General features: G+C 36.7%; 2 protein-coding genes across 2 annotated transcripts; both read left to right on the forward strand.

The window, feature by feature from the left end:
- The first annotated feature begins 294 nt into the window (after positions 1-294).
- LOC134651438 (uncharacterized) lies at positions 295-2,385 on the forward strand. The gene is made up of 4 exons (XM_063506545.1): positions 295-411; positions 613-818; positions 1,168-1,331; positions 2,183-2,385. The coding sequence occupies exons 1-4, from the start codon at positions 323-325 to the stop codon at positions 2,324-2,326; spliced, it is 603 nt and encodes a 200-aa protein (XP_063362615.1). The 5' UTR covers positions 295-322; the 3' UTR covers positions 2,327-2,385.
- Positions 2,386-11,723: 9,338 nt separating this feature from the next.
- Positions 11,724-15,442, forward strand: LOC134651808 (delta(14)-sterol reductase TM7SF2). The gene is made up of 3 exons (XM_063506919.1): positions 11,724-13,392; positions 13,571-13,997; positions 14,695-15,442. Exons 1-3 carry the CDS (start codon positions 12,130-12,132, stop codon positions 14,979-14,981), a joined length of 1,977 nt encoding a protein of 658 aa, XP_063362989.1. The 5' UTR covers positions 11,724-12,129; the 3' UTR covers positions 14,982-15,442.
- Positions 15,443-16,567: the final 1,125 nt, after the last annotated feature.

Here is a 16,567-nt window from a genome sequence, read left to right on the forward strand (position 1 = left end):
TGTCAAAATGACATTATGGATAGTGTTTTTAAAGATTGGTATGGAGTTATGGACTTGCGTTGCGTCGTCAAAGAGAGCAGGCAGCGTAATAAAATACGGCAGTCATTAACTCACAGCAAAGGGCGGTACGTCGTCAAAGAGAACAGGCAGCGTATTATAAAATACGGCAATTATTAAATCAAAGCAAGTTATTTTGCGGTAGTTTAGTTTGATAGTGATAGTTATTAGTGTTATTACCACGCTTTGAAACATTTGAACTGTCAACTGGACTGTCACCAAAGCTACCATACGCTATCTATATATAGGAGTTTCAACTAATATCATGACATTCGGAATTAGAGCATTTTCTAAGCTTGTCGTGCCTATTGTTGGCAACGTTGTTTGTTTATCAAGGGTCCAATTAAGCAGTGTGTAAGTAATTAAAATACAATAGCAAATATTATTATTGACAGTGTTACGCAACAAGTGTTATTATGACGCCTTCCCTTCGCCGGTTCCTAGAATAAACATCTCATCACTAATTTGTCAGGTGTCAAACTCTGCCTGACGACACTGTCACAGTCATAGTTACATTTGTTTGGTTGGTTTTATACGGTATCATCTTATTTCTAGTAAAATGGCAGCGAATAATCCGGATTATAAGAGCGCAACTTCTATTCATGAGTTTACGGTGAAAAACATAAAGGGTGAAGATGTGAAACTGGATGTATACAAGGGCCATGTTTGCATCGTAGTAAATGTTGCATCGCAGTGCGGTTTGACCGCTAACAACTACAAACAACTCAACGAACTTTACGAACAATACGCGGAGAGCAAAGGTGAGTTCCATCGAATCTAGAAAGATAATCATCAACATACTGACGACCGGTCTGGCCTAGTGGGTAGTGACCCTGCCTGTGAAGCCGCGGTCCTGGGTTCGAATCCCAGTAAGGGCATTTATTTGTGTGAGCACAGATATTTGTTCCTGAGTCTTGGTTGTTTTCTATGTATTTAAGTATTTGTATATTATATATATCGTTGTCTGAGTACCCAACTACCCACAACACAAGCTTTCTTGTCAGCTTACCGTGGGGCTTAGTCAATTTGTGTAATAATGTCCTATAATATTTATTTATCTATTTATTATTTATACTTAATAGATAATTTGACTTGCTTTTTCTTGCTTAGGTCTGCGTATTTTGGCGTTCCCTTGCAACCAGTTCGCCGGTCAGGAGCCAGGAGACCCTGAGGCTATTGTGTGCTTTGCTAAAGACCGCAAAGTCAAATTTGACTTATTCGAAAAAATCGACGTTAATGGCGACAATGCTGATCCTCTATGGAAGTTCCTTAAGGTAAGCCTAATACACAGACAAGACATCCTCTAGACTGAGCATAGTAACGCTACCCCCTCTGCCAGAAATATACAGTAGTTTTACCCCATCTTCGAGTCAGTGTCTTTGTGTGACGTCCGTGTCTTTGAACGGACCAATTACGGCACGGGACTCGCTCACCTCGTCCCACGCACCCCAGTATTTTTGGCAGCATAGGTTTCATGAAATAATTGCTCCAAACTCCGTCTAGAGGATTCCTAGTCTATGGTCTAATATATGTTAATTAGGGTTGATTGGAAGTGCTATCTCTACATAATATAATTATATTAACTGCTGGATGTTACAAGTAAACTAGGTATCATAAAAAAACTTGAATTTCACTAGGAACATGATGATCAATAGTTGTTATAGCAATTGACCTAGAAAATACTTGCTTATCATCATTTCAATTAAATAGATAATGCTATAAATTATCTTGTCATTTCCACAGCCAAATTATTTTTCCATTAGGTGTGAGTCATAGCATACCTAGTTGAAGAAAAATCAATATCAAATTGCTTTCTTTGACCTTGCTCCAATTAAAGCTCTTACCAGTGGGTAGAAAATGTAGCAGTGACTTTGAATTTTATTGTTATTGATTTATTATTTTCAATACTGTAAATAAATTGTTCCTATTATATTTTTGAGAAAATGGTTAATTATTGTTGGTTGGCAATAAAGTGTTACTGACATATTAATAAATATTATATGTAACACAAAATTAACATTGTTACAATTATTGATTGATTTAAAATTATACAATTTCCTTTGCCAAATCAGGATAAAACTAAATTAAACTAAAAATATCAGTTAAAATTGACTTTTCTTTTCAGCATAAGCAAGGAGGCACCCTCGGCAACTTCATCAAATGGAACTTCACCAAGTTCATCATTGACAAAAATGGCATCCCAGTTGAGCGCCATGGGCCAAAAACTGACCCGCTTGACCTTGTCAAGTCCCTGGAAAAGTACTGGTAACTTACAATGGTTGTGTAATGTAGCTAAGGGAAAATTATTCATAATAAAAGCATATAAATTTACTACATAGCAGTGGCGAGGCATCTAATATAGGAGATATATATATATATTAGGAGACGACTCAAATTAGGCAACCCAGTTAGAATCAAGTTCTATGGATTCCCTGTTGCTACAAGTCAATGGTTGTTGTTTTTATTAAGTATGACATGTTTTGGATCAGTGTATGTTGGATTATTTGGACCATACAGCAATCAGTTCATAAAAACTTGAAATCAACAACAAAACAAATGTTGAAGATGATCTTTTTAAATTATTATGGAACAGTTTATATTCTCTTAACTATGTCAACCTATATCCTATACCTACTTTTATATTTTGATGTTTAACAGAGGGTCACCCTTCAATCTTATCAGTTAATTGACCAGCTTGAAAATGTAATAATTGAAGTAATAGGTAACACATAGGTACAAAGAATTTCTTGTAAACATGCTTTTGTTTTTAATGTGATTAAAATATTTAAACACACATATAACTGCAATCACTTATAAATTAGAGTTAAGGGGCTTAGCATTTGTATATCTTTTTGGACACTAGTTTAGTTTATTATTATTGATTAAATGATTAGCATCACAGTGACTACACTTAAGTGACTTGCATTTATGAACGTTTGTGATTGGCTGATTAATTTAAAACACCAGAGTCATGATCATGGGCTCATGAGTCACTGTTTATATTGTAATAATCGTTTTTTAGTGCTGTGAAATAAAGTTTTTTTCAAAATATATTTTTTGGTTGAGACATTTGTTTCTGTGTAAAATTCCTCCAGCTACCAATTTTATCAGGCACACTGTTATTATGGGATGGTTTATGAAAAAAATGGGATTAGGATATATGACTACATTTTTAGGATTAGGAGATGACTACATATTAAGTGTACCTAATTATGAAAAGCGTAATCGGATTCAGCAATCTAATTTAGCTTACTATTATGATCGAAACCATGTATTACGAGTTTTTTACCGTCTCATATCCTTCAAATTATTTCGTGTATTGACCTTGAGTAATAATATGTGAAATTGGCGTTCAAGCTCGGTATAAATAAGTCAAAGTAAGTACTTACGCGTGTTTAGGATTTGATGTTTGTAAAAACTATACGTTGAAGCATAGGTAAGGTAAACGTACTAGTGCTCGACATGCTAATGCCCAATAGATGACATCCTGCTGTCACCTCTATTGACAATGACTTAAGTTTCAAGATGACATGTACTGGGACCGCGTCGAGCACCAGTACGTTTACCTTATCTTTACGATAATCTATCACTATTATACTCGTAGTTATCTCTAATCTCGTAGACTTCATGTAGGTACCTACGCGAAATTGTGCTGGGTATTGGTAGAACCAACTTTTTACTTTCAGAACGAATAACACTTTACGAGTGTTATAATTAGTAGAGATGCCCAGAATAGGTTTTGGCCGAATACCGAATATTCGGCATGACATGCGAACATTTTGAGTCACAATTATTATGAAAACTGATCGCTAACAAAGCTCAACGTTAGATGACGTTAGCTAAGATATATTTTTGTTTAACAGAAATAATGAATACAGTTAAACAAATCAGACTCATGATAATAATAAAATGTTTTTTAACCAACAAATGCTCAAAAAATGGTCTTCGTATTTAACAACAAAACGCTCCTGTGTGACGAAGCCTGTAGTGTGGCTGCGATTAGATGGACTGCGCTACTCTTCATGCCCACCGCTCCCTATTTTGTCGGTTTTTTGGCGCGAGTCAAAGGACCGGCAATATGAAGTATGGAGCGTTGCAAGCTAATCGCGTGAGTAGGGCCGAGGTATAGATGTTGCAACGACCGTAAAGTTTAATTTCAATTCAATTCAATATTTTATTTCGGACCATGTCCATATGCTCAACCATTTTCAGCTAATTTTATAACCGAAGCTGTATTTTCAACACCTGCTTGTAATTATTATATACAATTTTGCGGGAGTCGTGACCGTGACACTCGAGACATCTAGTATCAAGTAGAGGTACTGCGGCCTAGCCAAGCCAAGGTGACAATCGCTATCGCTTCGCCATCGAATCGCTTTGTGTCTCTCTGTCACTCTTCCATATTATGTCCATATTAGTGTGACAATGACATTTGCATTTTATTCGCTACGGAGCGTTAGCGATTGCATAGAGAAAAAAATACATATAGAGTGCTCAACTGCTCACTCCATACATCAGTTCAAACTATTAATTTCAGTGTCTACATCTACATCTAGCATCGAGTAGCGGAACTATCAGTACTGCTACTTGACAATAGATGTAGCACCGACCGGAAAGTCTTATCTCAACAGCATAAGACTTTCCGGTCGGTGGCTACATCTATTGTCAAGTAGCAGTACTGATAGTTCCGCTACTCGATGCTAGATGCTAATAGTCTTTTTGGTACTAAAACTGATGTATGGAGTGAGCACTCTATGTATTTTATTCTCTATGGCGATTGGCATATTGTCTACGGGGCCTGATAATTCCGCTACTCGTTGCTAGATGTCGGCTACGAAAATAATAGGCGTTTGATACTAAAACGAATGTATGGAGTGGCACTCTATGCTTAATTGCTTACTAAATTTCCCTATGGTAGTATTGGTAGTGCTAAGATAAAGATAAGATAAAGATAAAGATAAAAATATATTTTATTGCACGGAAAGGATACAACAGTGGTTACAACACGAGTTACTGGTAAGAGTTGTGCATAACTAAATTGACATGCCGAGATTCCAGGAGTCCCCGCACTAGGCTAGGCCTGTATCGCGGGAGACCAGATGTACATTGTATGTCATGCAAGTTAACTTAAGAGGAGAAAGATACCTAATTCTAATTTTAACAATTGTGTAAACTATGTAAGTCTATCTGTTATTACATTACTACTAATTTTTGTTTCTAGGTTCACCTTTAGTATCAGTTATAATATCTCAGTCTAATCAGTTATTTTTATATCTATTAAAGTTTTCAGTTAAAAAGTTTTTAGAGTTATACAATTTTAGTCTAGTTTAGTTAGTTTTACATTTATTCGAGAATTGTGTTAAACAATTTTTAGAAGTAATGTCTCAGTCTCATTATAATCAAGTGATAATAACCAATTAAAAAGTAACCTTTTAGCTACATGCACAGTGCAATTAATTAATTCGCTCTGGAACTTTACGGCCGTATTGTAGATCAAAGAACTAAGGACGCCGCCAAATCGTCTCCCAAAAGCGGAATTTACCCTCGGGATAGGTAATTTAAATACGCGTTTAGAAAGTAATTCTGCATAATTTTCAGACTTAGCCGCGTTTTTATGTATCGAAAGACAGACTTTATGTATGTAGAGCTGGCGGACTGTGAGTACTTTAGCTTCTTGGTAGAGGCTGCTTGTCGGATATCGGAAGGGCTTTTTGAGCATTACCTTTAAGACCGAACGTTGAGCTCTTTCAGCCATTAATATTGACGTCTTGGCGGCACTGCCCCATACTGAGATAGCGTATGTGATTAGAGACTGACATAGGGAGATATATATATTTTTTAAGAGTCTCAAGTCTGCGGAATGTCTTAGTTTCTTAAATATGTACATCGTTTTCCTAATTCTGTTAGAGAGACATTTTATTTGGGCTTTGAAATTTAAGTTTTCGTCTATAAGTAAGCCGAGATATTTGATAGAGTCGGTACGACATATTACTTCACAAGAACACGATAATAAGCTATTGACATTATTGCAATTATGAATTTTGATTAATTGTTTAGATTTAGAGGGGCTGGAAGCGGCAGATTTATGAAAACACAGGAATTTAGTCTTTTTGCTATTTAGGGTTAGAAGGTTATCTCGTAGCCAGCAGGCGACGTTACTCATACCCTTTTCTGCTGCAGCAAAAACACCCTCCCAAGTATCACCTTTAAACAGGATCACTGTGTCATCAGCATAGCAGATTATTTCAGCTTGGGAAAGGGAAATGTTGTGAATGTCATTAATGTAGATTAAGAATAATGTAGGACCAAGCACGCTCCCCTGTGGGACCCCAAATTCCACTTTATCCAGCTCGCTCTTGTGGCAATCCACTTTAACCAGTTGCCTTCTGTCCAATAGATAGCTTTCGAACCAGGCCAGTGACACGCCCCGTATCCCCAATTTTTCAAGCTTTTTAAGGAGTATTGGTCTAGACACAGTGTCAAAGGCCTTGGCCAGGTCCAAGAAGACGCCGATACAGTTTATGTTATTGTCCAAGTTGGCAAAAATTAGATTGGCCAAGAGCGAGATGGCATCCTCAGTGGACCTATGTGCCCTAAAGCCGAATTGTCTCTCAGACAGTACTCCACTCCTTTCTAGGAACCTGATGAGTCTGTTATTGACCAGTTTTTCCAGAATCTTCGAGAGTACACTGAGTAGGGATATAGGTCTATAGTTACAAGGTTCATTCTTAGGGCCGTCCTTATATATGGGGGTGATAGATGCTATTTTCCACTGTTCTGGAAAGTGACCCGTACTTAAACTTAGGTTATAAATATGTACTAATGGTTGCAATAATAAGTGGCCAACAGATTTGATCAGATCGCCGCTGAGACCATCCAGGCCCGGCGCACTATTATTTTTAAGCTGCGAAATAATATTCCTGATTTCATTGACATTTGTAGGGTGCATGAAGAAGGATTCGGAGGGACTTTCTCTTATATTTACCTTGGCGGCTAAAGTCTTCTCACAATCCCCAGTTTGAGCCAAAAATGTATCTGCAAGCTTTTTACCCGCCGACGAAAAGAAGTTATTACACCTATTCAAAGACTGCTTGGGGTCACTAGGATCAATTAAGTCAGCGTGTTGAGTCGGTTTCTTTGGGATGTTGCATATGTTTCTTATCGTACTCCACAGCTTCTTGGGGTTTTTGTTATGGGTCAAGAGAAGGCTTTGTTCGTGTTCGTGCTTTAGTTTCCTTAGAAGGTTGTTAAAGAAATTTTTGTACCGGTTGTAAGTTACTTTTGCAATTTCGTCATTCGGATTTTGCCTTGCCTTTAGGTGTAATCTGTCTCGATGCCGAGCACATCGAAGCAGGCCTGGCGTCATCCATGGTTTTAATGTAAACTTCGTTCTACTTATAGTTACTTCCCGCGTGTTATTTGCAACTGCAGATCTGAAGGTTGACATAAATAAATCAAGAGCCAGATTCATGTCGTTTGCCTCCAAGACCGGGGCCCAGTTGACCAATGAAAGTTCAGCAGCGATGCCACCAAAGTCGATAAGTGATCGGAGCTTATTCTTGACTACTGGCCTGGGTCGGGTTAAGGTGATACCAACGGCAACCATCTTGTGATCTGTTATATCTGATTCGCAAACCATACCTACTACTATAAATTTCGATCTGACAAAAATGTGGTCTAAGCAAGCGCGCTCTCTAGTGGGTTTACTTATAGCTGAAGCCAACCCATGTTCGCTCATGAGACACAAGTATTCTGTAACATTAGCTCTGTGCACATCATCTGGGCCCCTATTCGACATGTGCAACTGTCAAATTTCGCGTCATTTGAAATTCAACTGTTGAAGTTCATTTGAAGTTCATCAAGTGCTGAAGTTCATTTGGTACAAACAATAATTTAACAAAAAACAACTTTGTTTTATTATTACTTTAAGGTTTATAATGGTTTGGTTTGGTTGTCACCTAACTGTGGATTGCTAATGTCAAATTTTGACAAGTAATGATTCCAAAGGTAGACTTGGTTCTCTATGACCTTCGGCACCATCTTGGAGTTTTTGACGTGCGAAAGGGTAATTTATAGCAAAGAGTAAAACTTTTTTTTTTTCAGTACGTAAGTTTACATGAATTAATGACATCTTGTGAGCGATAGACCAACGAATGCGCTGTAGGCGATGCGGCGGCGAGTAGTGGAACTTACGTGACAATTTCCATCAATCAAAAAGGGACTACATTGCTGATGGTCGATAAAGGCTATTAATAATTGAATTTTAACAGCAAGAATGCCTTATTGACAAGCGATCTTTTTGTTGAACCCACACCTACACGTCAAATAATGCTTGCTCCACACATTCTCCTATAAACGCTCAAAATTGTAAAAAAATGAAACAATTTACTCATCACCTCTCTCAACTCAAGCTGCCTATTTCTAAACCACGTTAATAAACCACAAGTTGTACCTTAACACATTTCGTAAACCACATATTCAGAAAAGTCCGTATTTTATTACTAAGTGGAACATGAATAGCTTGTATTACTTTTTTGGCATAAAAATAATCTAAATTAGTCAAAATATTTTAGTCTACTAACTACTAACAACACAATAAATGCTTATTTTGCCGCATTCTTCACTATCTCTCCCTATTTCACTGCCATCTAACCCAGAGGACAAAAATATAGCTTATTGTGGCTACTGGCTACTCCGTCTTCCTCATGACTCATGATATTTTACTTCACCATAAAGTAATTTAATTGGTGTAATATCAAATGATATTTTTCACACAAGTTACAAGAAGTTCATTGCTAAGAACCACGACGATTGGTTTAAAATTTAAACTTTATATATAATTTGTTACCTAGTAATTATAATAAATCTGTTTTCTTTTTGACATTTAGTGGTATATGTATTGCTGTATGTTTATTGTCAAGTTTTTTTTAATTCTGGACAATTGTCATATATTCGTTTTCATGATAGATCTACACCAACGCAACTGCATGTCATGTTCTTGCGGTTTATTTTTATAACGCCAAGATCAAAATTTGACTGTTAACTCCATCTTGCGTCGAGTAGAGGAATCAAAAAACTATAGAAAATAGAAATGCAGTTTACTCTATGCCATAGAATCCCCTTTTAAATGTCATAAATCCAAACATGGCGGCCATACCAATAGACAATCAAGTCTAGCGATGAAATGATTTGTTTACATGAGATTCACTGACAGATAATGATCTTTACCTATTCGACAACCCACGATAGTTCAGATTCAAATGAACTTCAACATGCGACGTCAAAATTGGCATGTCGAATAAGGCCCCTGAAAGTATATCAATATTAATATCGCCAGCAATAATAAATTGCTTCGTATTATTAGAATTGCTTATTAATTCATCCAGAGCGAGCAAGAAGTTGGCAGTATTCTTAAAGGAAGGAGACCTATATAAGCCCAGAACAGTTAAACAATTAGGTATGTCAATTTGGAGGCAGCAGGCTTCATTGAATGGAGGTTCGCACACGGTAGCGTTCCAAGAGCACCACTTGAAGTCGCGCTTGATGTATGGAGTCGCGCGCGAGAACGCAACTCATGCTAGACCGTCGTGATAGTAAGTACGTAAGTACCCGGTAGAGTCTGTGCGGAAAGAGAAGAGTCGTGGGATGTATTGGGCCCCATACATTTCTCTTTCCGCACAGACTCTAACAATGGCTAATTGCAATACGTAATATGCGTTTTCTCATGAAGTGAATGAAAGAACACATGAAAGTAAAAGATTAAATGAATTTCCCAAATACGCAATAGGTTAATAGGTACCTATTATGATCTAGCTGTTGCCAAGCTGTTACTTTGCATGACTGGTAACAACTCATGGGCTCGAGGCAGTGTTGGCCGAACGGTAATTGCAATTGATCATTAAGCAGTACAAATTGAACCGCAAACCGTAACGGTCGGTTACAGTTTAGGGCTCAATTTATAATGGTTATATGTCAAAAATGATAAATTGCATTAATTGTATGCATTGTATAATGTATATCCCATCAAAAACATTACATGTAAAAAGGTGCCAGTCTCGCACCGCTTTTACTACAAAAAAGTTTTGAGATGTAATGTGAAACCAAGTCGGTTATTTTAATCAGTGCCAGGGGGTGTTAAAACCGTATTATTTACCGTATCAATAATTAAGATATTTTTAATTTGTAATACGTATAATGACTTGGCCATCGCACGGCTGCATAATGACATAAGGATCATCGACACCTATTAAAAATAATTCTAATTGAACATAACGCTAGCGCTAATTGCAGTTTGAGCATTACTTACACATATTTACGAGTACGGTACGAGTAAAGCATTATGTGCGATTGCCAAGTCATTATATTATATGTATTACAAATTAAAGATATCTTACCTTATCTTACCTCGTCTGCCAACAAACCACTCTGTGGTTTGGCAGAAGAATATATGTATAGCTGGTCAACCAAATCTTGTCAGTAAATAGGAACCAAAAAAACTATACTCATCCTTTTCTTTTGGGTGCTAGTACTAGTGTAAGACAAAGATAGTATGAATCTCTCTGCTATGTTTGCAATGGAACAGTCCTTTGACACACTATAATTAGTTATAAGAAAGATCTCTGAACAAACGTTTTTTTTTTTTTTTTTTTTTTTTTTATTGATACGGTTTTAACACCCGCTGGCACTGAACCTGAATAACCGACTTGGTTTCACATTACATCTCAAAACTTTTTGTAGTAAAAGCGGTGCGAGACTGGCACCTTTTTACATGTAATGTTTTTGATGGGATCTCATCTCTTTTTGTAGACAGTCCTTCTTTTCGGGTACTCATACCCATACTATGTATACACATATCATATTTAAACACATCTTCATTCATACTCACATCGTACATCGTTGTGTACCTTTACTTTACCTACTATTTGTAGGAACTGCAACAGTAACTTTGTAATATCATATATTTATATGGGATTACAAACTTACTTATGCAGTTATTAGATCTTTAAAACGTGACTGATATTGCAATATTTTTAGGTTTTCTATGGCTTGATAAGCTAAAAACTACTTATGTTTAAAATGTTAAACTTGTGGGTATGCTAGAAGTATGAGATCGAGAATGATGATCGGTGAGTGAATGAGTGTGTCAGTGTCGAAAAACTAAGGAACTTTGACGTACAATAATTCTTAAACTACAAGTTCAGATTTAATGTTTTTGAGAATGTATCTTAAGCATGTTAAGCCCTATAGGTCACTGAAAATTCAGGGTTCTAGCTTCAGCCAGCACAAAATTACAGGACGTCGAAAATGGCCTGAATCGCTTCGAGAAAAGGATGGTACGGCCGTGCCTCTTTGTTTTGCTCGACTTAGTATATAATATAATATAAGCTGGTCAACCAAATCTTGTCAGTAAAAAGGGCGCGAAATTCGAATTTTCTATGGGACGATATCCCTTCGCGCCTAAATTTTTCAAATTTGCCGCCTTTTTCTACTGTCAAGATCTGATTGACCAAGTATACCTACCTATTAAATTCTTAGGTGAAAACAAAATATAAATGTATTGTGTCTCATTTTAAGGTTTTTCTTGCGGGCTTACAATAATTTCTTCGTAAAAATGCTGTCAGTTGAAAAATAACATCTAATAACTTTTGTTATGGCAATATACCGTTTCTACGTTGTGTTGGTACAATGTGTCAATTATATTTTTTCTCTTTTTTCTACATTGTCAGACGGAGATGGATTACTACCATTTCCGGTTTAAAGCGGCGGCAACTATTTTTAGCCAATCACTGACCGCATTTTGAATTCATTCTAGCGTCGTTGACGTTGACGTTGAATGTGTGGCGTGTGGCGTGAAAAGTAGAAGCGTGTGCGTGAATGAAAATTGTTGTGTTGTGACTTTGTTGTGCGTTGACCTGCAAACAATATTTTGAAAACTGTGGAATTGCATAAGATTCGATGACTTTAAAGTGTACCTAACCGCTAATGGCATCGTGTGTGGTGACAGTGCCAGGATAATTTTAGATGCAACAAGAAGAAAACAACATTGTACAATAATTTTAATTGAATGCTACTATGATGTCTACGAGAAGCGGCCGAGTTAGGCCGTCTATGGTGGATTCAAGTCCACCGCGCGGTCGGAAAGGAGTTTCGCCACCTCGATCGCCTGCTAGAGGACGTAAAAGTTCGCCTCCCGCTAGGTCGCCCTCCCGCAAGTCGCCCGCGCGCAAATCTCCGAGTCGCAAACCAGCGCCGAAGTTTCCCGCGCGAAAATCTCCATCGAGGTCAACAAAAGAAGCGACCGAAACTGCTCCAAAATCACCAGTGAAGCGACCTACGATATCAGACGTGGAAATAAAACTGCAAGACGTTAGTGCAACCAAAGAGATTTATCGTAGCGTCCGTACGCGGCGCTCTGAATATTCCATCAAAGATTACACTCCGGCATTTACTGTTGACTTAACATTAAACGGATTGGAAAGTGAGCTGTCGAAAGATGTTTACGGTCTTAGAAACCGGAAACCGATTGAGGAAGTTGCGCCGCGTCGATCTAGTAGGCTACGGGAATCCAGTATCAATGGAGCAGACATCAGACGCAGCCTTAGCCAGTCCGTCAGTAAATCACTCAGCAAATCCGTCAGCCAATCGATTGACACATTTTCCGAAGGTGAAAATTCAGACGAAGATTACAAGAGACAGAAATCTAAATCGGTGACTAGGAGATTAGCGACTCCTCTGAGAGAAAGTGTTAGCAGACTTGTGCAAGGAAGTAAATGGGAGTTTGGAGGAAGAATTGGATCAGCCATGCTCATTTTACTGTTACCATTGACTGTGTTGTCTATTTTGATATCTTGCACAAAAGTATGTACTATCCAGCCCCTGAAAAACTGGCCTGCGTTGAAGAATCTCTCACTATGGTTCAGTTTAAAATCTGCACTTGTGTACCTGGACCAGGTACTTATACAAGCACTTTTGGCCCTACTACCAATTTTAGGCCCAAAAGCTGACAGAATGGATGATTCCAATAAAACCTACTATTTCAATGCTTTCTTCTCTAGCATATTTACCATCATAACACTTTTCACCTTTGATTTCTTTCAAATTATCAATGCTGACACAATATTGAAGGATTACTTGAAACTGGCTGTTATTGCATACATATTTGCCGTGATTCTATCTGTGGCACTGTTTTTGAAAAGCCGTAAAAGTGCAAACTTAAACCCATATGGAAACACAGGATATGTTCTTTATGATTTTTGGATGGGAAGAGAGATACACCCGTTCATTAAGAAGCTGGATGTCAAGATTTGGGTTTCGAGGATCTCCAATATAAGTGCAGTAAGTATCAGATAGAATAGATAATAATTAATAAATTATGGAGCATTTATATGCAGGAATGTTGCTCTAATGTTTATATGCATTACCTTGAAAGCCTATTAAACAGGCTTATTCCACTTTTTGTATCCAAGTTTGTAAATTACTTTGTACTTATTTAGAATGTATTTTTCACTTTCAGCTAATTCTCTCAGTCCTGATCTTCAAGCAAGGCTTTCATCTACAGACTAAAGAAAATGAAGCATTAATTTTAACTCCACAAAATTACAATGAAATTTGGACGAAATTGCAACTACAGCCGACTATCATACTGTATTCAATGATGCAAATCAACTACTTGTTAAACTTCATAATGAGAGAATACCGAGTCACTACCACTTTCTTCTGGCATTCCGAAGGCTTGGGGTACTACCAGATAGTTTCCAGTGCTCTTTATCCATTCTACTTCACGACCATCTCCAAATTTGTGGCCGATGCTAACATAACACTGCCAAACAACATCCTGATTGTGGCTGCAGTCATCTACATAACTGGCTTCCTTTTGATGATGATAAGCAACAACATAAAGTATGAATTCAGGAAAAACCCTCTGCAACCAAGTGTGACACGTAAGTTTAATATATGAAGTTTTATTCTATTTTTTCATGGTATAATTGTTATATTTGTATGTGTAGACCTTATGTATACCTACCTATTTTGTGGTTCTACCGTCAAGGCAAATGGGCGTTTTTTTTTTGTTGTCCCAAACACTTTTTTCAAATTTGGGATTTTTTATGTTATTTCTACTCAGAATCACGAGCTCTTTCTATCCTAATAGGAGAAAAAAAGTGTCCTAAGGTTTTTTTTTCCATTCCGTCATCATTTTTCATAGACTGTATGGCGGTCGCGTAATGGAAAGATCGAAAAATGTATGGAAATTTTGGGACACTTTTTTTCTCCTATTAGGATAGAAAGAGCTCGTGATTCTGAGTAGAAATAACATAAAAAAATCGCAAATTTGGAACAAAAGTGTTTGGGACAACAAAAAAAAAACGCCCTATTACTGTCAAGTTAACATAGTAAATATTATAACCAATATTTAACCACATTCAGAAAAGGGTATATTTATATATCACGAAAACTTTTTCAGTCATTTGCTATCTTAGTGGTTTAGTTCACATTATTTTTGTTCCTGGATTAACTTGATGCTCTAATAAAACAATGTGGGAGGTTGACAGTTATTAATAAAAGTTTATGGATTATGTTACCAAATGACTGCAAAGAAAATGAGCCTATTTTTTTAATATTTTTTTCATGTAATTTCAGATCTGGACTCCATGCCTACTTTCCATGGCAAGAAGCTACTCATCTCCAGTACATGGGGTGTGCTGCGCCATCCTAACTATTTAGGTGACATCCTTATCCACATAGCGCTAGCAATCCCTGGTATAGTATCCCAGCATTATGTGGCTGCTACACCGGCTCTTCTGACCATATTAATGCTACTGCACAGAGCTTGGAGGGATCACAGCAGGTGCCAGAGGCGCTATGGCACGGCCTGGCAAAGATATTGCAATAAAGTACCCTCTGCCATTTTGCCTAAGATTCTATAATTCATAAAAGTACAATAGTTGCCAAATAAGGTTTCTTTATTTAAAAATCGAAATAACCTTTTACTTATTGTAAAAAGGTGTATCTTAATAGATTTTTTTTTACTTATTTTAGTATGAATTTGACATAGTTAATGAAATTAGTAAATCAATTTTGGTATATCCATCACAAGCAATTGATTATGATGTATTTTAATTTTATATTTTTGTAGTTTTAGTCTATTTATAAGCTGGATTAGAAGTAATAAAATAAATTGTATTAAAAATACTTTTATGCTCAATACTTAAAAAACAAATTTTTGCCATTTTAGACCACCGTTTTTTCGAATGTGACTTAGCTCTCTTAAATATTTAACTTTATTTTTAATCGATAATCTCATTTTCAGTATTGAATAAAATTTCTGTCATGTAGTTTTAAATAGATTTAATTAGTTTGATAGTATATCCAAAGCAATAAGATCAAATTTATCAATGTTCTTTTTTGTATCTAAGCTTTTTGTAATCATGTTAATGCCTTAATTAATATATTTTTGATATTGATAGAGGGATTACATATCATCTTTAAGAATCTTATTTTTACTATGACATGCTGGTATATGTGTTATTTACAATTACTTTCTTGGACACTTTTATACTCTATCTAATTTCTTCCTTCACTTATCAATTTATCAGCTTACACCAATAGCGGTGGCAGTGGCAGTAGTCATTGCCTGCATTACTGCTAATATCTCATGTATTTGAATTTTAACTTACTGCATTTACTATTCTTTGTTGTTGTATTATCTGTAATTCAAACGCATTTTTTGTTCAGTGATCTTATTTTCTATGTTTACCAACTAACATAGTTTTGGTAGTTGCATTAGCTATAAGTATTATTACGTTGATATTGTATAAATACGATACCAGCCATTGTGCCTCGAGACTGCTTCAAAAGCAAAAACTTATAATCTAATTGGGACGCTATAAATGCATTTTTAATGTCGACTTAGATATGAGCGCCGCGCCGGCGCGCCGCCGCCGCCGACAAAATTGTCGCGCCGCCGCCGCCGACGCTGCGCTATCGGCGTGGCATCGGCGTGACCTTGGTAGTTACTACTACTTTCGGAATCAGATAATATATTTTTAATCGAGTTTAGATCACTAACGGCGCCATTTCGAATAGTTTATAGGCATTCAAAAGGTATTTTAAGCCCATATAATTCAAAATTATCGAAGGCAAATGCAAAGTTATCTGTCTAGTCTTGTGAAAACGAAATTATTTAATATAAATTTTAACATCAATATGCTTGTAATAAACATACTGATTTCCTTCCATTTTTATTGTGGAACGTTCCACATTACAATTTATAGATTGTATATATACACTAGACATATGTCAATCACAATGAAAAAAAAACTGTAAGCAACTCTGGGTAACGTGAGACTCAAACCCACATCTTTGGATTACCGATCCAATGCATAACTAATTTTGCCAGCTAACCATCCGTCATTTACCGCGAATTTAACCATTGCAAGCATGGTTAAACGTCTTTAAAAGGTATAAAATGGGGTTAATTTAGAGATATTAAGCGTTTCCACGTCCAAATGTT

This window comes from Cydia amplana, chromosome 10 (genome assembly GCF_948474715.1).
Source record: "Cydia amplana chromosome 10, ilCydAmpl1.1, whole genome shotgun sequence".
Taxonomy (NCBI): Eukaryota; Metazoa; Arthropoda; class Insecta; order Lepidoptera; family Tortricidae; genus Cydia; species Cydia amplana.

Excerpts from the sequence above, each read along its gene's own strand:
- LOC134651438 (XM_063506545.1), top strand. The coding sequence starts at position 323 with ATGACATTCGGAATTAGAGCATTTTCTAAGCTTGTCGTGCCTATTGTT. Across the intron at positions 819-1,167 it reads ACAATACGCGGAGAGCAAAG|GTCTGCGTATTTTGGCGTTC; the intron begins GTGAGTTCCATC and ends TTTCTTGCTTAG. Across the intron at positions 1,332-2,182 it reads CTCTATGGAAGTTCCTTAAG|CATAAGCAAGGAGGCACCCT; the intron begins GTAAGCCTAATA and ends TTTTCTTTTCAG.
- LOC134651808 (XM_063506919.1), top strand. The coding sequence starts at position 12,130 with ATGATGTCTACGAGAAGCGGCCGAGTTAGGCCGTCTATGGTGGATTCA. Across the intron at positions 13,393-13,570 it reads GGATCTCCAATATAAGTGCA|CTAATTCTCTCAGTCCTGAT; the intron begins GTAAGTATCAGA and ends TTTCACTTTCAG. Across the intron at positions 13,998-14,694 it reads TCTGCAACCAAGTGTGACAC|ATCTGGACTCCATGCCTACT; the intron begins GTAAGTTTAATA and ends ATGTAATTTCAG.